This window comes from Triticum urartu, chromosome 4A, assembly GCF_056163025.1.
Source record: "Triticum urartu cultivar PI428250 chromosome 4A, HENAU_Tu73, whole genome shotgun sequence".
NCBI classification, from domain to species: Eukaryota; Viridiplantae; Streptophyta; class Magnoliopsida; order Poales; family Poaceae; genus Triticum; species Triticum urartu.
In genome coordinates, this window is record NC_141876.1 from 35,104,996 (window position 1) to 35,128,893 (window position 23,898).

Below are 23,898 nucleotides of genomic sequence, written 5' to 3' on the forward strand. Positions count from 1 at the left end.
GACAGTGTATCTTTTTTCTGAGAGCGTGCGTGTTTGCATAGTCCCAGTTATTTGGGCCAACCCCAAAAAGTTAATAAAATGTCTAAGAAAAACATCTGTTCAAAAATATATTTTTTCAAAGAAATGTTAAAAATTCATAAAAGGTTAACTCTCCCATGGAAAGTATTTCAATTTTATGCAAATGTTAACTTTTATTAAAAAAGAAAAATTTAATGTTTAACCTAGAAAATATACAAAATGATGCACACTGGCAAATGAAGCAGGTTGTGCAAAAATCAGTTGCAGAAAAATATATCAAAAAACATTTTCAAAATTATATTATACAGAAAAATGCTATTACCCCTAAAAACATTATTACCCCTAAAAAGGATTCTTTGCAAAAAACAACATCTGTTCGAAAATTGATCTTTTTCAGAGAAATGTTCAAATTTCATAAAAATGTTGACTATTCTTAAAAAAGTATTCCAATTTTTATGTTAACATTACCTTCTATTTTTAAAAAGAAAATTTTAATTTTTAACATTATTGTTGATGTTTTTTACAATTGGATATAAAATGGTGCGTAATAACACAGGAAACAGGTTCTGTTTTTTTCGTCCGGTGCAACGCACGGGCATGTGTATTAGTCTATCCCTCTATCCCTAATTTTTTATATATATACCTATATACCTACTAATAAAGCACGCATTGCTTCCGCCGGGTTCATTGTTGCGGACTTCTTTAGAAAATGTCCTTATGTTTTTTCATTATTAAACCGGCAGTCCCTATTTTATTAGACTACACGAGGTGGTACTAAAATTAGTTAAGTTTGCCCGTGTACAATTGTTGGGCCGCCGCTGCACAGAAGCCCACTTGGGTGTATAGTTAATGCCCAACGCACATAAAAAAATAAAAATTAAGTACGTAGCTAGGCTTCCAACCCACAACCAATTGAACATGCCAGCAATAGCTAACCAACCAGCTAGATAACTTTTTCTGACAATTCAAAGAGAGGCAACCAATATATTCGCTGATGTTTTAGGGGTCAGCCGAGCAATGCAAGTCACCTCTATTTGTGCTGTTTCTTCCAGCCCGATACCAAATCGAGGAATCATATCAACCTTTCATGTCAGTTCACCTATTAAATAGTCCCACATCGATTTTTTACACCAAATCTACTGATTCATATACGTTAGCAAGTTTTCGAATCAACAGGCAGAGTGCAATATCTGTAGACAGAGGGCGAGATGGGACATTTATGGGGCCAACGGAAAAGGGAAAGACCCATAAAATTGGGAAAAGAAATAAAGTCCCCATATAAATTGTGCTGACATTTATGCTCGCATTAGGAAGGTTGATGGGAGATTATGAGGGGCAATGGGAGAAAGGAAAGACCATTAAATGGGCAAAAGGTAAATTCTGGCATGCGTGAGGGAGTGACTTTGTATTGTGGTATTAAGATTGATGGGAGAAAGGAAAGAGACCATTAAATGGAAAAGAAAATGAATAAGGGCGGTACTCGCCAACCTCTATGGAAAATAGTACTCCCTCTATAAACTAATACTCCCTCCGTCCGGAAATACTTGTCATCAAAATGGATGGAGGGAGTATAAGAGCTGTGTCGTTTGTTGGAAAAAAAATTGTCGCCCGCCATCAGAGTTGCGTCATCTTCACGAATGATTTAGTGAAAAAATGTCGCCGCCGGCACTAGCAAATGAAGTCACCGGTAGTAGCAAAAACAGACGCCGGTTCTAGCAAACAAAAATCAACAACGAACTCCAGTAGTTGGTTGCAGCAAAAAGGTTGTTTGGTTGTAGCATCCCTCGCCGTTGGATGCAGCATCTCTAGCGACCGGTTGTAGCATCTCGTTCCCAGGGTTTTGCAGCACTCCCATGAACGTAGGTGTGTGTGCGTGTGGCGTCGAGGGAAAGAGGAGGAGGAGTGCGGACATGTCGACGTGCATCGGGAAGGCAATCCATGGCGGCGCAGGAGGAGGCCATGGCGACGAGCATCAGGGAAGTGAAGGAGATTACACAGCGATGGCGACGAGCATCGAGGGAGAGAGGAGTGCGGCCATGTCGACGCGCATCAAGGAGAGAGGATTGGCGAGAGGAGGAAGAAGATACGAGGGGGGTAGGGATATGCGTGGGCCCGCAAGGATGCATGGCACCCTGGCAATGATGGGTGCACATGGCGTGTGGAGCGATCGATGCGACCGCACAAAGTTCATACGACGCGCCGGATGTAAACGTTTACTTACAAATAAAGCCCCGATATACAACCTATAATGGTTGTGCGGTGAGAAAGAAAAGGTATAATTGTAACATGCGGACATGGACTTATGTATGTATGTGGGTGGAGCGGATTGCAGGGTTTTGGGTTATCTTATTATGCTTTCTCCCGTTGCAACGCACGGGTATATTTATTAGTCCCTAATAATAAAGCACGGATTAACTCCTTGGGTTCACCGTCACAATTTCCTTTCTTCCTGCTCCTGATCTAGCGCCCAAACATTGCTCTGCTTGCGACTGCTGCTAACGACTGGATGTGGTTTAAAGTACAGCGCTAAACTAAGAGTATCATGTAAGGCGGCAAATTCGTTATTTAGTCTTTCTTAAAAAGTTGAATAATGTTTTCTTGAACAAATTTAGAAACTCGAACAGACTGATAACGAATATTCAAAAAATGAAACAAAAAAAATTAAAATTTTTATATACGACGAAAGATTTTTAAATATACATTGAAACATTTTTGAGATATACGTTGAACAATTTTTAATTACACACTGAACATTTTTGTGATATATGCTGAGCAATACATCAAACACATTGAACATTTTTGTGATATACAGTGAAAATTTTCCAAATATACATTGAATATTTTTGTGATGGACTGTGATATTTGGCACACGTGTGCCATATAAGCAAAACTGCCACACCTTTACTTCTTTCATTTTAAAGTACCACATGATCCCTCGTCCTTTGACCTCGCCTCCTCCCAAATGATCCCGCAGGCTCGCTCGAGAAACCTGCTTCTCCCGCACATCTCGGGCGCCCATCCCCGAGAAAACTGTCACTTCTTCACGTCTACCACATGATTTCTCCTCCGGACAAAGTTACCATGGTATTCGCATGCAAGTTATCAGGCTTGTGTTGCATAACTTACCGTGCTATTTACATAGAACATACCAGGTATCTATGCTTCAACAACTACATCCCTTCAAAGTTACCACTGGTTTTGTACACAAGTTATAAGGTCTTCGATGTGTAAAATACCGTGGTACTTACACATAAGTTATCAGGGTATTGAAGGAAATATACCCTAGAGGCAATAATAAAGTTATTATTTATTTCCTTATTTCATGATAAATGTTTATTATTCATGCTAGAATTGTATTAACCGGAAACATAATACATGTGTGAATACATAGACAAACAGAGTGTCACTAGTATGCCTCTACTTGACTAGCTCGTTAATCAAAAATGGTTATGTTTCCTAACCATGGACAAAGAGTTGTTATTTGATTAACGGGATCACATCATTAGATGAATGATCTGATTGACATGACCCATTCCATTAGCTTAGCACCCGATCATTTAGTATGTTGCTATTGCTTTCTTCATGACTTATACATGTTCCTATGACTATGAGATTATGCAACTCCCGTTCGCCGGAGGAACACTTTGTGTGCTATCAAACGTCACAACGTAACTGGGTGATTATAAAGGAGCTCTACAGGTGTCTCCAAAGGTACATGTTGGGTTGGCGTATTTCGAGATTAGGATTTGTCACTCCGATTGTCGGAGAGGTATCTCTGGGCCCTCTCGGTAATGCACATCACTTAAGCCTTGCAAGCATTGCAACTAATGAGTTAGTTGCGGGATGATGTATTACGGAACGAGTAAAGAGACTTGCCGGTAACGAGATTGAACTAGGTATTGGATACCGACGATCGAATCTCGGGCAAGTAACATACCGATGACAAAGGGAACAACGTATGTTGTTATGCGGTCTGACCGATAAAGATCTTCGTAGAATATGTAGGAGCCAATATGAGCATCCAGGTTCCGCTATTGGTTATTGACCGGAGACGTGTCTCGGTCATGTCTACATTGTTCTCGAACCGTAGGGTCCGCACGCTTAAGGTTTCGATGACAGTTATATTATGAGTTTTGATGTACCGAAGGAGTTCGGAGTCCCGGATGAGATCGGGGACATGACGAGGAGTCTCGAAATGGTCGAGACGTAAAGATCGATATATTGGACGACTATATTCGGACTTCGGAAAGGTTCCGAGTGATTCGGGTATTTTTCGGAGTAACGGAGAGTTACGGGAATTCGCCGGGAGAAGTATTGGGCCTTATTGGGCCATACGAGAAAGAGAGAGGGGTTGCCTAGGGCAGGCCGCCCCCCCCCAAGGCCTAGTCCGAATTGGACTAGGAGGAGGGGCTGCGCCCCTTCCTTGTTTCCTACTCCTACTACATGGAAGGACTCCTAGTTGGACTAGGAAAGGGGGAATCCTACTCCCAGTGGGAGTAGGACTCCCCCAGGGCGCGCCATAGAGAGGGCCGGCCCTCCCCTCCTCCACTCCTTTATATACGGGGGCAGGGAGCACCCCATAGACACACAAATTGATCTTCGTGATCGTTCCTTAGTCGTGTGCGGTGCCCCCCTCCACGATATTACACCTCGGTCATATTGTAGCAGTGCTTAGGCGAAGCCCTGCGATGGTTGAACATCAAGATCGTCACCACGCCGTCGTGCTGACGGAACTCCTCCCCGAAGCTTTGCTGGATCGGAGCCCGGGGAGCGTCATCGAGCTGAACGTGTGCCAAGAACTCGGAGGTGCCGGAGTAACGGTGCTTGGATCGGTTGGACCGGGAAGACGTATGACTACTTCCTCTACGTTGCATCAACGTTTCTGCTTAGGTCTACGAGGGTACGTAGACAACGCTCTCCCCTCTCGTTGCTATGCATCACCATGATCTTGCGTGTGCGTAGGAATTTTTTTGAAATTACTACGTTCCCCAACAGTGGCATCCGAGCCTAGGTTTTATATGTTGATGTTATATGCACGAGTAGAACACAAGTGAGTTGTGGGCGATATAAGTCATACTGCCTACCAGCATGTCATACTTTGGTTCGGCGGTATTGTTGGATGAAGCGGTCCGGACCGACATTACGCGTACGCTTACGCGAGACTGGTTCTACCGCCGTGCTTTGCACAGAGATGGCTGGCGGGTGTCAGTTTCTCCAACTTTAGTTGAACCGAGTGTGGCTACGCCCGGTCCTTGCGAAGGTTAAAACGGCATCAACTTGACAAACTATCGTTGTGGTTTTGATGCGTAGGTAAGATTGGTTCTTGCTTAAGCCCATAGCAGCCACGTAAAACTTGCAACAACAAAGTAGAGGACGTCTAACTTGTTTTTGCAGGGCATGTTGTGATGTGATATGGTCAAAACGTGATGAGATATAAGTTGTTGTATGAGATGATCATGTTTTGTTGAAGTTATCGGCAACTGGCAAAATCCTTATGGTTGTATCTCTATTGCATAAGATGCAAGCGCCCAATAACTGCTTTACTTTATCGCTATGCGATAGCAATAGTTGCAAGAGCAATTGTTGGCGAGACGACCACGTGACGACACATTGATATAGATCAAGATGATGGAGATCATGGTGTCATGCCGGTGACGATAGAGATCATAACAGCACTTTGGAGATGGAAATCAAAGGCGCTAGATGATGATGGCCATATCATGTCACATATTTTGATTGCATATGATGTTTATCTTTTATACATCTTATTTTGCTTAGTTTGACGGTAGCATTTTAAGATGATCTCTCACTAATTATCAAGAAGTGTTCTCCCTGAGTATGCACCGTTGCGAAAGTTCTTCGTGCTGAGACACCACGTGATGATCGGGTGTGATAGGTTCTACGTTCAAATACAACGGGTGCAAAACAGTTGCACACGCGGAATACTCAGGTTATACTTGACGAGCCAAGCATATACAGATATGGCCTCGGAACACGGAGACCGAAAGGTCGAGCGTGAATCATATAGTAGATATGATCAACATAGTGATGTTCACCAATGAAACTGCTCCATCTCACGTGATGATCGGACATGGTTTAGTTGATTTGGATCACGTGATCACTTAGAGGATTAGAGGGATGTCTATCTAAGTGGGAGTTCTTAAATAATATGATTAATTGAACTTAAATTTATCATGAACTTAGTCCTGGTAGTATTTTGCAAATTATGTTGTAGATCAATGGCTCGTGTTGTTGCTTCCCTGTGTTTATTTTGATATGTTCCTGGAGAAAATTGTGTTGAAAGATGTTAGTAGCAATGATGCGGATTGGATCCGTGATCTGAGGTTTATCCTCATTGCTGCACAGAAGAATTATGTCCTTGATGCACCGCTAGGTGAAAGACCTATTGCAGGAGCAGATGCAGACGTTATGAACGTTTGGCTAGCTCAATATGATGACTACTTGATAGTTTAGTGCACCATGCTTAATGGCTTAGAATCGGGACTTCAAAGACGTTTTGAACGTCATGGACCATATGAGATGTTCCAGGAGTTGAAGTTAATATTTCAAGCAAATACCCGAGTTGAGAAATATGAATTCTCCAACAAGTTCTATAGCTAAAAGATGAAGGAGAATCGCTCAACTAGTGAGCATGTGCTCAGATTGTCTGGGTATTACAATCACTTGAATCAAGTGGGAGTTAATCTTCCAGATAAGATAGTGATTGACAGAATTCTCTAGTCACCATCACCAAGTTAGTAGAACTTCGTGATGAACTATAATATGCAAGGGATAACGGAAACAAACCCCAAGCTCTTCGTGATGCTGAAATCAACGAAGGTAGAAACCAAGAAAAACATCAAGTGTTGATGGTTGACAAGACCACTAGTTTCAAGAAAAGGGCAAAGGGAAGAAGGGGAACTTCAAGAAGAACGGCAAGCAAGTTGCTGCTCAAGTGAAGAAGCCCAAGTCTGATCCTAAGCCTGAGACTAAGTGCTTCTACTGCAAAGGGACTGGTCACTGGAAGTGGAACTGCCCCAAGTATTTGGCAGATAAGAAGGATGGCAAGGTAAACAAAGGTATATTGGATATACGTGTTATTGATGTGTACTTTACTAGTGTTTATAGCAACCCCTCGGCATTTGATACTGGTTCAGTTGCTAAGATTAGTAACTCGAAACGGGAGTTGCAGAATAAACAAAGACTAGTTAAGGGTGAAGTGACGATGTGTGTTGGAAGTAGTTCCAAGATTGATATGATCATCATCGCACACTCCCTATAATTTCGGGATTGGTGTTGAACCTAAATAAGTGTTATTTGGTGTTTGCGTTGAGCATGAATATGATTTGATCATGTTTATTGTAATACGGTTATTCATTTAAGTAAGAGAATAAATTGTTGTTCTGTTTACATGAATAAAACCTTATATGGTTACACACCCAATGAAAATAGTTCATTGGATCTCGATCATAGTGATACACATAATCATAATATTGAACCAAAAGATGCAAAGTTAATAATGATAGTGCAACTTATTTGTGGCACTGCCGTTTATGTCATATTGGTGTAAAGCGCATGAAGAAACTCCATGCTGATGGGCTTTTAGAATCACTTGATTATGAATCAGTTGGTGCTTGCGAACCATGCCTCATGGGCAAGATGACTAAGACTCTGTTCTTCGGAACAATGGAGCGAGCAACAGATTTGTTGGAAATCATACATACTGATGTATGTGGTCCGATGAATATTGAGGCTCGTGACAAGTATCATTATTTTCTGATCTTCACAGATGATTTGAGCAGATATGGGTATATCTACTTAATGAAACACAAGTCTGAAATAGTTGAAATATTCAAAGAATTTCAGAGTGAAGTGGAGAATCATCGTAACAAAAATGAAAGTTTCTACGATATGATCGCAGAAGTAAAATATTTGAGTTACGAGTTTGGTCTTCAATTAAAACAATGTGGAATAGTTTCACAAACTCATGCCACTTGGAACACCACAATGTAATGGTGTGTCCGAACGTCATAACCGTACTTTATTAGATATGGTGCGACCTATGATGTTTCTTACCAATTTACCACTATCATTTTGGGGTTATGCATTAAAGACAGCTGCATTCACATTTAAAAGGGCACCATCTAAGTCCGTTGAGACGACACAATCTGAACTGTGGTTTGGCAAGAAACCAAAGTTGTCGTTTCTTAAAGTTTGGGATTGTGATGCTTATATGAAAAGGTTTCATCCTGATAAGCTCAAAACCAAATCAGAGAAATATGTCTTCATAGGATACCCAAAGGAAACTGTTGGGTACACCTTCTATCACAGATCCGAAGGCAAGACATTCGTTGCTAAGAATGGATCCTTTCCAGAGAAGGAGTTTCTCTCGAAAGAAGTGAGTGGGAGGAAAGTAGAAAACTTGATAAGGTAATTGTACCTTCTCCCTTATTGGAAAGTAGTTCATCACAAAAGTCTGTTCTTGTGACTACTACACCAATTAGTGAGGAAGCTAATGATGATGATCATGTAACTTCAGATCAAGTTACTACCGAATCTTGTAGGTAAACCAGAGTGAGATTCGCACCAGAGTGGTACGGTAATCCTGTTCTGGAGGTCATGTTACTTGACCATGATGAACCTACGAACTATGAGGAAGCGATGATGAGCCCAGATTCCGCGAAATGGTTTGAGGCCCATGAAATCTGAGATATGATCCATGTATGAGAACAAAGTTTGGACTTTGGTTGACTTGCCCGATGATCGGCAAGCAATTGAGAATAAATGGATCTTCAAGAGGAAGACGGATGCTGATAGTAGTGTTACTATCTACAAAGCTAGAATTGTCGCAAAAGGTTTTCGACAAGTTCAAGGTGTTGACTACGATGAGAGCTTCTCACTCGTATCTATGCTTGAGTCTGTCCGAATCATGTTAGTAATTGCCGCATTTTATGAAATCTGGCAAATGGATAAACAAAACTGCATTCCTTAATGGATTTATTAAAGAAGAGTTGTATATGATGCAACCAGAAGGTTTTGTCAATCCGAAAGGTGCTAACAAAATGTGCAAAGCTCCAGCGATCCATCTGTGGACTGGTGCAAGCATCTCGGAGTTGGAATATACGCTTTGATGAGTTGATCAAAGCATATAGTTTTATACAGACTTGCGGTGAAGCCTGTATTTACAAGAAAGTGAGTGGGAGCACTACAACATTTCTGATAAGTATATGTGAATGACATATTGTTGATCGGAAATAATGTAGAATTATTCTGTAAAGCATAAAGGAGTGTTTGAAAGGAGTTTTTTCAAAGAAAGACTTCGGTGAAGCTGCTTACATATTGAGCTCCAAGATCTATAGAGATAGATCAAGACGCTTGATAAGTTTTTTCAATGAGTACATACCTTGACAAGATTTTGAAGTAGTTCAAAATGGAGCAGTCAAAGAAAGAGTTCTTGCCTGTATTACAAGGTGTGAAGTTGAGTAAGACTCAAAGCCCGACCACGGCAGAAGATAGAAAGAGAATGAAAGTCATTCCCTATGCCTTGGCCATAGGTTCTATAAAGTATGTCATGCTGTATACCAGATCTATCCTATACCCTGCACTAATTTGGCAAGGGAGTACAATAGTGATCTAGGAGTAGATCACTGGACAGCGGTCAGAATTATCCTTAGTGAAATAAGGATATGTTTCTTGATTATGGACGTGACAAAAAGGTTCGTCGTAAAGGGTTACATCGATGCAAGTTTTTGACACTGATCCAGATGATTCTAAGTCTCAATCTGGATACATATTGAAAGTGGGAGCAATTAGCTAGAGTAGCTCCGTGCAGAGCATTATAGACATAGAATTTTGGAAAATACATACGGATCTGAATTTGGCAAGCCCGTTGACTAAATTTCTCTCACAAGCAAAACATGATCACTCTTTGGGTGTTAATCACATAGCGATGTGAACTAGATTATTGAATCTAGTAAACCCTTTGGGTGTTAGTCACATGGAGATGTGAACCAATCACATAAAGATGTGAACTATTGATGTTAATCACATAGCGATGTGAACTAGATTATTGACTCTAGTGCAAGTGGAAGACTGAAGGAAATATACCCTAGAGGCAATAATAAAGTTATTATTTATTTCCTTATTTCATGATAAATGTTTATTATTCATGCTAGAATTGTATTAACCGGAAACATAATACATGTGTGAATACATAGACAAACAGAGTGTCACTAGTATGCCTCTACTTGACTAGCTCGTTAATCAAAGATGGTTATGTTTCCTAACCATGGACAAAGAGTTGTTATTTGATTAACGGGATCACATCATTAGATGAATGATCTGATTGACATGACCCATTCCATTAGCTTAGCACCCGATCGTTTAGTATGTTGCTATTGCTTTCTTCATGACTTATACATGTTCCTATGACTATGAGATTATGCAACTCCCGTTTGCCGGAGGAACACTTTGTGTGCTACCAAACGTCACAACGTAACTGGGTGATTATAAAGGAGCTCTACAGGTGTCTCCAAAGGTACATGTTGGGTTGGCGTATTTCGAGATTAGGATTTGTCACTCCGATTGTCGGAGAGGTATCTCTGGGCCCTCTCGGTAATGCACATCACTTAAGCCTTGCAAGCATTGCAATTAATGAGTTAGTTGTGGGATGATGTATTACGGAACGAGTAAAGAGACTTGCCGGTAACGAGATTGAACTAGGTATTGGATACCGACGATCGAATCTCGGGCAAGTAACATACCGATGACAAAGGGAACAACGTATGTTGTTATGCGGTCTGGCCGATAAAGATCTTCATAGAATATGTAGGAGCCAATATGAGCATCCAGGTTCCGCTATTGGTTATTGACCGGAGACGTGTCTCGGTCATGTCTACATTGTTCTTGAACCGTAGGGTCCGCACGCTTAAGGTTTCGATGACAGTTATATTATGAGTTTTGATGTACCGAAGGAGTTCGGAGTCCCGGATGAGATCGGGGACATGACGAGGAGTCCCGAGATGGTCGAGACGTAAAGATCGATATATTGGACGACTATATTCGGACTTCGGAAAGGTTCCGAGTGATTCGGGTATCTTTCGGAGTACCGGAGAGTTACGGGAATTCGCCGGGAGAAGTATTGGGCCTTATTGGGCCATACGAGAAAGAGAGAGGGGCTGCCTAGGGCAGGCCGCCCCCCCCAAGGCCTAGTCCGAATTGGACTAGGAGGAGGGGCTGCGCCCCTTCCTTGTTTCCTACTCCTACTACATAGAAGGACTCCTAGTTGGACTAGGAAAGGGGGAATCCTACTCCCAGTGGGAGTAGGACTCCCCTAGGGCGCGCCATAGAGAGGGCCGGCCCTCCCCTCCTCCACTCCTTTATATATGGGGGCAGGGAGCACCCCATAGACACACAAGTTGATCTTCGTGATCATTCCTTAGCCGTGTGCGGTGCCCCCCTCCACGATATTATACCTCGGTCATATTGTAGCAGTGCTTAGGCGAAGCCCTGTGACGGTTGAACATCAAGATCGTCACCACGCCGTCGTGCTGACGGAACTCCTCCCCGAAGCTTTGCTGGATCGGAGCCCGGGGAGCGTCATCGAGCTGAACATGTGCCAAGAACTCGGAGGTGCCGGAGTAACGGTGCTTGGATCGGTTGGACCGGGAAGACGTATGACTACTTCCTCTACGTTGCATCAACGTTTCCGCTTCGGTCTACGAGGGTACGTAGACAACACTCTCCCCTCTCGTTGCTATGCATCACCATGATCTTGCGTGTGCGTAGGAATTTTTTTGAAATTACTACGTTCCCCAACAGGTATATGTACATCAACCTCCCCCTGGTCAAAGTTATCATGAGGGATTGTACATCTGTTACCGGGTCTACAGTTTGTATATTATTAAGGTACTTGCACCTAAAAACCTGGGTGTGTTTCGGTAGCTTTTTTCATAGGTCAAAAATTACCACGATGTTTTTGCATAACTTATCACGCCTATAGCACGTGTGCCCCTCATGACACTAAACATTATGTGACTTTCCCGTGGCACGCCATGTGTTGTGTTCATCCAAGAGGCCCACGCGCGAGGCAGTGTATGTTTTTAACAACTTAGTTTCCTTTGGTAAAAAAGTTACCATCATGTTTATATTACAAATTATCGGTTATGCGGTGCTTATATTATCATGTTATTTTCATAAAAAATATTGGGGATGTTTTGAACAACTTTTTCCCGGGACAAAAAGTTATCATGTGGATTCTAGGTAACCTATCAAGCTCGTAGTGCTTAAAATATCATGCTATTTACACAAAATTTATCAGGGGTATGTTTCAGCAAATCCCCCCACCCCCTACGGGTCAAAAACTTATCATGGTGTTTAGTTATCGCAGTGCATATGTTTTCATGCTATTTACACCTAAAAATGCCAGGGGGGGAGGTATACTACCGTGCTATTTACACAGAAGATACCGGAGTATCTTTTCAAAAAAAAAAATATTCCCTATGGTCAAAGTTACCATGGTGTTTCTACCTCAGTTATCAGATGTGCGCTGCATATATTACCATCTATTTACACATAAACTATCGGGTATCTTTTCACATTTGTCTTCCCCAATGGTTAAAGTTACCATGATGTTTGTATCTAAATTATCAGGTCTATGGTATGAATGTTATCGTGCTATTTACAGAAATTACCGGGGGGCGGGTTCAACAAATTTATTCCCAATTATCAAAGTTACCACGAACATGTCAAAAACACTATTTCCCTTAGCTTGCTCAACAATGAGTGTCATAGGTGAGGTGGTTAGCTCCCTTTGTTGATTACCTGCAGACCAGAGATCAAATACTAGTCCAAGCATTATTTTTGCCGAAAATCGGGAAGGCGCGTCAGCCATAATTGATGATTATAAAAATTAGGAAGGCACGGTAAAATCAGGGAGGGCATGCGGGAAAGGAAAGAAATCAGGAGAGGAAGGCACGGTAAAATCAGGGAGGGCATGCGGGAAAGGAAAGAAATCAGGAGAGGTGAGGGAAGTGGCGGCACTGGTTGCGTGTGGCAGTTTCGCAATCTGCCACACGGTTGCCATATACATATTTCGAATAGGTTATCCGCAATGGACGCCATTTCTCAAGCTACACGGTGAAGATGAATCATCGGGAGATCTTTATACATCCCGAACGATCAATAAGTCGAATCTTATCTTTGGCATATGTTAATCAGTTGATTAATCCAGCACATGCAGTAACACATAAATGACTTTAGTCTGTGCTAAATCTGGATGATATGGCAATGTTATGTGGGGTAGACGGTACTTTGCTAAAAAATGGAAGTTTTTTTTAGGAAAAAAGGAAGGTTTTTTCAAAATAGTACGTATACCTCCCATCAAGCGTTATTTGAGGGAGGGACTAGTACTACTTGCCTCTTCATCTATTTTGGAACAACTCCCGGCTAATTACTCGGGCACTCCGCAAAAACCAAAGCATCCTCCTTCAATGTTGCCATCGCTCCGCCTCCTCCTCCCTCCCTCCCGCTCCATCCCCATTGGCTACTGCGCACCTCAGGTGGATCGCCATCCCATCCATCTTGGCCAACCCTCTCTATAAAGGTACGACCCTTTGATATGTACTAGATGACCCGTTGCGCCGATGGCGCAAGGGGCGAGAGTAAGGCATGTATTGTGAGAGTGAACATAGATCAGTAGATGGATGTGGTGCCCAAGAGTAAATACGGTCATGCACTTCAATACATGGAGAGTAAAGAGGTGGTTTAACTATGTAGTCTTCTGAAAATAGCAGGAGAAGGAAATATAATCTCAATGCACCGAGTTTTGAAATTAAGTACTGACTCTGGATTTTTAATTCCTGCCGGATGCTTGTTGAGATTCAAAGAAGGGCAAAAGGAACCTTGCATGGTTCATCAGATGGCAGAACATGATACTTGGCCTGTGAACCAAAATTCATGCATTCCCTTTGCATGAAGCAACCAAGCAAAATCAGGAGCAAAATAAAGAATGGATAATGTTAGTATCCCATTTAGAAGAACAAATCAATCTCCAGTGTTCCAAACATTAAAGGAAGGGCAAAAGAATCTCTAATGATCAGGAATGTACATTACGTTTACTCTGCGAGATGAATAAATTAGTAAGAAAGGAACGCCTTTATGTTAGCAAGCATACCAGTAAACATAAAACATAAGAAGGTGTGCACATTATAACAACAAGAAGACTTAGATTAAGTAGCATGGCCCAGCGGCATTTACAATGAGTAGAAAGTTTTATAAGGAGATAAGGTAGAAAAGGCCCGCGAAGATATTTACAACGCATGGAACCTAATCTGTTCGAGGACCTAAATAGAGGAATTGTCATGACAGTGGCTCGACATAGTTCTTCAGGTGTCAAAGCCTTTCCTTACAAAGGTGCACAAAATAAACCCAGTGCGTGCCCAAAAGTGCGCTGAATTGACGATCTTCAGTCCCGATGGACAGACAGTTGATGAGATGCAGCAGAGGTTAGAAGCTGTGTTCAGAAACACACCCTTCCAGAGCCGGACTTCGCTTGATAAGCAAGCAGAACACAGAAGATACCCTGAGGAAGAAAAGGAACAGAAGTAATTATTATACCATCACACACTCCCTCCGTAAAGAAATATATGAGTGCGTGCAGAAAATATGGAACCCAAGAAGTGCCGGCCGTACCGTATGTACATATGTAGCTTAATCCATGGAGGAACTACTACCTCGCTTTTTTTGGAGTGCCAGCTCCCTTTGCAGGAGTGTTTGCCCTGAGTTTGATTCATTAATAATAATAAAAGTCATGTTAATAAACAACTAAAGCTAGAGTGTTATAGAAACAACAAGAACATATAAATTAGACACGTAGCAAATTCAGTTGTATAGCTAATTAGTTTGTATGAACAATTGTATAGGCAATTAGCTGGATGAACAAAGCAAGTGAATTTGCATGGAACAGCAAGAAGTGCGTGTACATGCAAAAGAGGAAAGGAAGAAGAATGAATATTACAATTTGAAGGCAAAATGATGTTTTATTGAGCTTATTATTAATTTGGACATAGCAGTCATCGGGGAAAGAGCTTGATTAAATAGCACTGCACATCAGCGAAGGAAAAACCATTTTTGAGATGTATAGATTTTCTTCTCAAAGGACAAAAGACCCATCAGGTTCTTAAAACCACAGGCTACAAAGCAAGTTATTTTGCTTGCAACAGCAAGTATTCCCTGTACATGTAAGAGGAATGAAAGAAGAATGCATATTACACTTTGAAGGTAAAAGGATGTTTTATTCAGGCTCTTATTAATTTAAACATAGCAGTCATGGGAAACAAAGCTTGATTAATTAGCATCGCACACATCAGGTTAGAAGAAACCGTTTTTGAGATGTATAGAGAAGGATGTTTTTGTTTTCAAAGGACAAAAGACCCATTAGATTCTTATACCACAGGCTGATTTTACTGGTTAGACATCTAATCTACAGTGCGTTGGTGAGCAACAAAACAATAAACGAGCCTGACAAGGAATCTAGCCTACCGGATACTGAAACCTGACGCTAATTTTCTTGGATAGCTAATGATCCTGCATATAATAGTGATCTATAGAACATCTAACCAACCTGACAGTGTACCTGTATTCAGTAGCTTTTTAAAAGGTATGAGCAAAGCAAATAGACAAAAGAACTACTGGAACTTAGAACTGCATCAGGAAGAATTGAGCCAATTAATAATGTAACATCATAATTCTATTTTTTTTAACAGGTAGAATTTCCTTGCTGGCACGAATATGAAACCTAACTCATTTCTTTGGTCATATGAGCTGAAGTAATTGAATGGAACATGCCATGAGTCTTTACCTCTTGGTTTTAGAGGGGTCAGGAAGGAGGCTGTTTGAATTTTCAGTAGCTGCAGCTTCATTCTCCTGGCTAACCTGTTTAATTTGATGCCATCAAATATTATTATATGTGAAGCATGATTTGTACAGAACAGAAATGATATTCGCATATCAAACATAGGCATGTACATTTGGCATGGATGCAGGCTGAACAACATTTCCAGGAGGAACAATGTCTCCCGTCTGGGTAGCCAACTCGGGAGCAGAGCCAGATAGCTCTTCGTCCCTGGACTTATAGAGCTCAAGAACAAGTTTGCGGCGAGCGCTTTTTGGGCATGGTGATTTGCTGTTTAAAACAGAAGTGTATCAGTCACAGGCAAAGAAAAAGAACCTTCAAAATGTATATGACAGAATAAAGGAAGGGCTGGTACCTGGGTGTTTTAGGCATAGAAGCCTGTCCTTTTCCTCTGAATGCAGATATGGGAGTGTTCATCTGACGAACAAGCAGCACAGGAATTAAACGACTGAAAAGTGATTTGAAAGAGGAAGCCAGCAGCAGTTATACCTCATCGGGAGGCAGGTCAACAAGTGTAGATGATCCTGTAGCGAAAGACGTCGGAATGGGCACCGCTATGCCTGAGCTCCCAGCAGAAGATGACGCACCGCCAAATCCAAAGGATGCCAGTTCAGGCTTAAAGGTTTCATCAATCCTGCCAACTTGGAAGGACAGCTGGGTGCTTGCAGGCTGAAAGCTTTTGGTGGAGATAGAAACAACAAGTCTATACTTCTTGGTAACAAGGCGTGAAATTTCAACAGGCAAGCCTACATCAGCACCTCCTATATAAGGCAGATCAAGCGCACTTGTGAAACCAGGATACTTGCGGTAAATCAAAGTCATGAGTGGCTTCCCAACAACACTCTTTGCAGCTCTATCAAAGAACATAAATTCTGCCTCAGCTGCGTCGTCGCTTCCGAAAGTGCACAGACAGTATCTAGACATTGCAAGGGAAATGGATTTAAAAGCAATTCAGTAGACAGACCAGAATAGAAACTACCATGGAAAAAGCGCTCACGAGGGATCTGCTGCAACAGAAGAGCAGCCGTGGTCTGAGCAACGGTACTGCCTTCCAGCCGTATAGGCTGTTTTATGGCATTCCCGGCATGAGAGAAACCACCAACGGTTGTCAGAGCCCATGCGTATAATAATAACCTTGACCATAAATTGCTTTTTCTGCATTTACCGACAAACATAAGTACAGTGAGAAGGATGCTAAAAAGAGAATAACAAGAATACAGAAGAAGTAAATAGAGAGGGTACCAGATTATTAAACGGGTCAAGAGCAAGCAGCTGTTGAACACTCAGTTCGACAGGAGGCTCACGAACAGGTGCTGGAACAATTGCCTGTTCTCCTGGTATGTTAGCAGTGATAGCAGCAAGACTTTCTGGAAGGCTGGATCAAAGATAGTTCATTGTAACATAAATGAAACATCTGTATAAACCTCGATTAATGGAAAGCACACAGAAAGAGAAAATACCTAGCACGAAAGGCATTCATCTCTGGCAAGTCCTCATTAATGTACCAGCGGCATGCAGAGCTACCACTTAGTCCTTTAATTCCTATCGAGAGACACAAGGAAGTAAAAATGTGTATCAAGATGGCAGAGCAATCAATGGGCTAAGCGAGGTGTGGATCAAACAATGACCTCGGTAGGTTTTTGGCAGTGTCCCCACAAAGATAGCAATGACAGCTCCTGATTGGCTTGCAATACGGACCTCTTCTGCCTCAAACTCACGAGCTCGAGCACCCCAAAGAACAAGCTTGATCTCATTCCCTCTATAATCAAGCAAGAGCAAGTCAATAGGGCAGAAGCCAAGAGAAATGAAGAACAAATAGACAAGCAACTCACGCTTGATCTTCGAGAACTATAGTCTTGGTTTCTGAAGGTTTAGGCTGGTATTGAGAGTGGACAATAACTATGTCTGTCACCGCAGTAATTCGACCAATGACATCTGCAAATAACATAACAAACCTAAGATGATATGATGAAAGAACAAGACCAAACAGGGCATAGATGAGGGCAGTATAGAGTGGCTAACCGAGAAAGCGACGAGTGTTTGGGCCTGGCATTGGGATATCCGTGAAGGACAGGAGGTCGTAAGTGCAGTACGGGAAGTTTTCTTCATCACCCGGCTGGGGAATAGCAGTACTAAAGCGAGTGAATTGCATCATGTATGGGCTATCAACAGCCCTGTAAGTCTGCTTTGCTTGTTTACACATGAATCCCTTCATCAGATAAACATTGCCTTCCACCAAGACATCTTTCAGCCGCTCCGATGGCTCAGGAGGAATCTGGCCATACATGTGGGTGCCCTGCACATTTGCATTACAACTCAGAGTCAGAGATCAACATCAACAGTATGAGCACAACCACCACAACCACAACACAAAACAAACCTCTTGGTCAAGCACCACTAAGTCAGTGTGCACAATGTTACCCTCATCAGTCCCACCTCGGAAGTGCCAGATGCGAGACACGAGAACCTTAGCATTCCAGAAGAGCACTTTCTCATGGATCTGTGAGAGAAGGCTGATCCTTTCGTTCGACATCTGTAGCTTAAAAACAGAGTTAGAAAAGATGAATAGAAGGAGGGAAAGAAAGACTAAATATGAAGATGATATTCACACAAACTCACTTGGTCATGTGCAAACTAAAAAGCAAGCAGAAAGAAGGAAACCAGCAGGTAAAGTAAGCATCACACGCGATTGCAAAAGTTTTTTTGGCACAGAAAATTGTAGAAGCCAGTAGATAGGTCAAAAGAAGTGATAAACATATAAAAATAGCAGCTTTATTGCACCAAGGCCATAGAAGCCACCAAAACCTAGATAGGCAGATTCTTATGCTATATACACTATAGGCTGTTACTAACACCACCTAGCGAATGGAACGAAATATCTCAGGGAACACGATGTTCCTTGTCTGCGAAGCAGACTCACCATCCTCTCCTTTGATCAAGATTTTTAATGATTTCTTTGAAGTAACACGCGACACTGCCACATAGAGTTGCCCGTGCGTGAACACAGGTGTATCCAAGTACAAGCCAACATTTGAAAGAGTCTGCCCTTGACTTTTGTTAATGGTCATTGCATAGGACACTCTAACAGGGAATTGGCGACGATGCAAAGTGAAAGGCCATTTAGGAGCTTTTGAGGTTAGGCCTATCCTTGGAATGAAAACAACATCACCTATGTTTGAACCAGTAACAACAGTTGCCTCAATAATCTTATCAGCAAGTTTTGTGATTATAAGCCTTGTGCCATTACATAAGCCTGTTGATTGGTTCAGATTTCTCAAAAGCATGATAGGAACGCCTACCTTCAGTACTAACCTATGGTATGGGAAGTTATTCACCTTGATCCCATTCAAGTACTCGACAGGATAGAAAGCATCTTGATTGCGAACTGCGTCAGCTGAATTCCCTATAGTATCACAGCTTAGGTACTCCCTCTCACTGGTAGGCAGCAAAGATAGAACACGTTCATTTATTTTTTCAGCCATTTCGTTCGTTGGTGTTAGAACTGCCCTTTCTTTTAGATAATCAACATCAGAATACCTAGTAGAAATATCTTTGTATACAGCCTGAACAATGGCATCAATTTTGTCACCATCAGTGTGCATTAAAAGCTCATCAGGGATAGTTATCCATGATGCATCCGACTCTCCCTCATGGGCGACAGCAGGGGCCGTGCCATCGCCCAAGCTGAGAACCCACTCAGCAAAGGCAGCCACCTCAGATTGGAGAATTGGATCATTTGTGTGTGCAGTTAAACGCATATTAATGTTCAAGTGCAAAACATCTACAATATTCCAGAGAGGAGAATTAGTGATTGCAGCAGCAAGAATCTGCGCTCGAGACCCGCCCTCAATGACAGGTAATATTTGTCTAAGATCTCCACCCAACACAACAACCTTGCCGCCAAAAGGAATTTTAGCTAAATTAGGATCGTTAGCCGACAGTACATCACGAAATGATCGGTCTAGGGCCTCAAAGCATTTCCGATGGGACATCAGTGCCTCATCCCATATAATAAGATCAGCCGATTCAATTAGAGTGGAGAGCATGGTAGACCGTTTAATTTCACAGGTGCCATGTTCAGGCAGATCAATAGGTATTTTGAACCTAGAATGGGCTGTTCTGCCAGCAGGCAAAAGCAAGGCAGCAACCCCCGAGGATGCAACCGACAACACCACTCTCTTACTACCTCTAAGATAAGCATCCAGCGCATTCCAGAGGAATGTTTTCCCAGTACCACCATACCCAGAGACAAAGAAGAAACCAGGTTTCCCAGACTTAATGCGATCAATTATAGTAGAGTAAGCATGCAACTGGTCTTTATTCAATCTATTATACATTACCTCTGCCTTTTTTAGAAGATCAACAACATCAACATCCAGTGCATCAGCAAGCATATCAGTTTGCACAGAAGTATCATGGCATGTAGATTTCAAGGGCAATTTGTGATCTAGGATGCATGTACTATTCTTAGCAAATATAGCAGTCAATTCATCAAGCAGCATGTCTCTTAATGAAACAGGAGGAACAACATATGTAAAATTATTTCTAGACTGCTGAATTTTATACCGAATGTCATCAGACAAGTAATCCTCATATTTTTCAAAGAAGAGAGCTTCATCATTAACAGCATAGTGAAGAATCATAGTAACAAATAACTGGCGTAATTGGTTCCCCATACCCCATTTGACAGCTTCGTCAAAAGCACTATACCACTCCATGTCATCGCCAAGTAACCCTCTCGCCCCACATGCTTCTCTGAACGTCGAGTATACAATGCCATTGTAAGTCCTGACATCCTCGTAGCATCTCACGCCTTTCACAATCATAAGCAACATTCTAAAATAAAAAAGTTCTCCGCACGCCGGATGCACAGAGTATATCCTACCAATTCTATCGCTTCTTGTCCTAGGTTTCCATCTTTTGTCCTCAGCTATCCATGACCACCTAGTAGGGAAATCACAGTAGGTTAAGGATCTAGCCGCAGGATAAAGGTTGTTCGCTACAAACCATTCCGTTAGCATTGTTTTTTGCAGCCAGGCATCATTAATCACTGAATTCAGAGCAGTATGTGCACGAAAGCACACAATATGCATGTTTAGGAGATGGACAGGTAATCTCTCAACAGATGGTGTTTTACCATGTATATCATAGCCGTAAACCCTCCAAAAAGAATCATAATCAACTATGTAACGACACTCTCTATACTCTTTAATCTCATCAACATCCTGGTCGCCGTCACGTCTAATATTCTCAAACAGAGTTTTTGATTTGTCTGGCCCTTTAGTAACATATTTATATAGGTACTTGATAACATATGTTTTATTACACCATTCAACATTAATATGTGCCTGCCACTTTTTTAATATAAGCATGTTATATGGAACCACATGTCTATTATCAAGCCTGACATTGTTCTTCATCACGAAACGACCATTGTTAGGACGCCTATATAAGGGAAACCCACTCTCATCGATAGAAGTTTCATCCTGAAATGATTTTGGGAATTTTTTTGAGCAAAACCCTTTTTTCATGCAAGGGCATTTTAGGCCATCAATGCACAAGGGCCATGCATCATGAACTCAGCGACAAGGGCATATCCCAAAGGATCCTGTACAGGATCAGGGATCTCAGCCGAGATATAAGAATTTATAAGAGCCGGTGTTACAACCCTATCGTCCTCCTTCTTTTGCCAAACAAGGATGTGCGCGTGCGGCAACCCTCTCTTCTGAAACTCAATAGTGTGCAGGACTGAAAACAGGAGGAAAAAGCGACAATAAATATAAGGAAGCCATAGAAGAAGGAAAAGGAAATGGAAAGAGGCCTGCAAGGGGCAGTACCAGCAACAACAGGACCAAAGGCATTTCCTTTCTTAATCCGATGAAGATACTGAGCAAGTTTCATGTGGTACACCCTAACAGCAATGTCAACCCTATCTGTCGCTGTTTGGCCAGGCTCAACAGAATCAAGGATTTCTTCCCACTTTGGGTTACACGTGAAAGTTGTGAAGACATCCGGCGACCCATGAACCCGCGAGACAGCAATAGCATCTTGGAAATTTTCATACATGTATCGGCGACCACCAGTGTAAGCCGAAGGCATAATATTCTTCTTCCCAACCTCTGAGCCACCAACCATACCCTGGCCTACCGCGTCGACAACGCCCTGAAGATTTTCAGCCCGCATCTCGTCGTTACATTTAAGAATAAAACTGAGCCGACATTCATCAATGCAAGCCCGGAAATCAACAGCAGCCTGTGACGACAACAGGCCACAGCATAGGTATGGATTATGCTGGTCTGGTTTATAATGTGAACAGAAGCAATAGAAGTCTTGCATCGTCATTTTAACTCTCTTACTCGTGTCATTAACATCAGTACCAATATAGCGAACACCGAGCTGAAAGCCACGTTCACCATATGGGAACAACAGAGGGTATTGCAAAGACATGTAGGTAGTATCTAAAGAGGAAATACGATGAAGCCGATCTGCTTTACTGCGTATAATCAGGTCTCTACACGGCGCTTCCAACGTGAACTCACCATAAACTAAAGCCGCCAATTCATCTGTTGTAGGCAAATTAAATTGAGCGCCATCATTTTCACCAGGAGCTATAAGCCTTATTGAAATTACCTCATATTTATTATTTTTTAGTATGTCGCTAGCCATACGGAATTTCTTCACCAAAGAATTGTTTGCATCAAGCATCTGCATAAGACCCTTAACAATCTCCTTGTCTAACCCAGTGCTGGTTTCATTGTGGTGGTTTAGGGCCTGAATTCTGTTGTTAACCTCATTTTCTCTGTCATGTATGTATAACTCTGCATATTTGGGGGAATCACCCTCATTTGGAAGTAGTGAGCCTATACGATGACAAACCTGACCATTAATTTTAAAAAATTTTGGACCTCCACCATCATTCACAGACCGGTCAATTTTTGCCCCCATGGATGTAAAAGCAAATAGGCAATTGTACTGGCGTATTTGCTTAATAAACCTTAGGCTGCGGGGTGGGCCTTTATAATCAAGCAGGGATGCTAAGAACGGAGGCGGTTTTTTAAAGGGCTCAACAAAGACCTTCCCAGCCTTACAACAGTTGTTGTAAACCACTTTTCTTTTTGTAATAGTAGACTGCGATTTCACCCTCTCACGCCACCAAAAGCTGGCCTTACAGCGGCTGCATCGGTAATCTGGACCTCCATAGTATGATCTTTTTGGATAAAAAGCTGTAGGAGAGTCGTATGCAATAAGGACGGATGACACCGGAAAGGCAGAAAGGAACATGGCTGACAAGAGCACATAGGCATACCTTTAAGTATGACCACTTCGTCAGAAGAAAAACCAACCCAATCAGGATGCAGAGGCGATGCAATAGTAAGCTCTGCTAGAGGCATAAGAAGAAATGCTAACAGGACACACACAAAAAGTGAAGGAACCTATGAACAACGAAGGGAAACACGAACTGACCACCCTTCCTGTGAGCACGCCGCCTTAGCAACAAGAACTTGCATCTCTTACGATTCCGCGCAGTCTCAGCAGAAGAAAGGAACGGAAAGAAGCCATCTCCTATGGATATAGAAAAGGAAGAACATGCTAAGGGAGCAAGACCTACCCATGAACACATATCCAATAGAATTCATAGTAGGAGAAGAGGAACAGAACATACGCTTCCTCTTCCGAACAAGGGGAATAGCAGGTCCGACAGGGACAGTAGGCAAAGCATGGACATCACGAGCAGCCCGGCGTGGGGCAACCGCACGACCCAAAATGGAAGCACGCCCCAAAGGACCAGGAGATCGCGCAGGAACAGGACGGCGCGGAGGCATACCGCAAGCAAAGGAACTACGGCCACGGGAGAAAGAACAGCATAATGCTGCAATACAAGAAAAAACAAACAGGCACAGCACATTGAAATTGCTCTCATGGGAACTAAATAATAGAAACACATCAAAACAAGCCACGGAAATGGA

At 42.2% G+C, this 23,898-nt stretch overlaps 2 protein-coding genes across 2 annotated transcripts; both read right to left on the reverse strand.

Moving 5' to 3' along the window:
* Positions 1-13,637: 13,637 nt before the first annotated feature.
* LOC147974632 (uncharacterized) lies at positions 13,638-18,464 on the reverse strand. The gene is made up of 14 exons (XM_087520101.1): positions 18,312-18,464; positions 17,954-18,227; positions 17,764-17,866; positions 17,560-17,690; positions 17,392-17,473; positions 17,174-17,306; positions 16,929-17,086; positions 16,421-16,847; positions 16,287-16,348; positions 16,045-16,201; positions 15,878-15,951; positions 15,637-15,652; positions 14,710-14,795; positions 13,638-14,599 (listed from the first exon to the last, which is right to left on the reverse strand). Exons 1-14 carry the CDS (start codon positions 18,462-18,464, stop codon positions 14,524-14,526), a joined length of 1,932 nt encoding a protein of 643 aa, XP_087376227.1. The 3' UTR covers positions 13,638-14,523.
* A 3,128-nt stretch (positions 18,465-21,592) lies between these two features.
* On the reverse strand, positions 21,593-22,876 carry LOC147974633 (uncharacterized). The gene has a single exon (XM_087520102.1). It carries the CDS (start codon positions 22,874-22,876, stop codon positions 21,593-21,595), a length of 1,284 nt encoding a protein of 427 aa, XP_087376228.1.
* Between the last annotated feature and the right edge of the window lie 1,022 nt (positions 22,877-23,898).

What these genes read in the sequence shown, in the direction of transcription:
- LOC147974632 (XM_087520101.1), bottom strand. Translation starts at nt 18,464, where the DNA reads ATGTCGAACGAAAGGATCAGCCTTCTCTCACAGATCCATGAGAAAGTG. An exon ending in TAGTGGTGCTTGACCAAGAG is followed by an intron (nt 18,228 to 18,311) that starts GTTTGTTTTGTG and finishes GCAAATGTGCAG; the next exon opens with GGCACCCACATGTATGGCCA. An exon ending in AAACACTCGTCGCTTTCTCG is followed by an intron (nt 17,867 to 17,953) that starts GTTAGCCACTCT and finishes TGTTATTTGCAG; the next exon opens with ATGTCATTGGTCGAATTACT.
- LOC147974633 (XM_087520102.1), bottom strand. Translation starts at nt 22,876, where the DNA reads ATGGGGGCAAAAATTGACCGGTCTGTGAATGATGGTGGAGGTCCAAAA.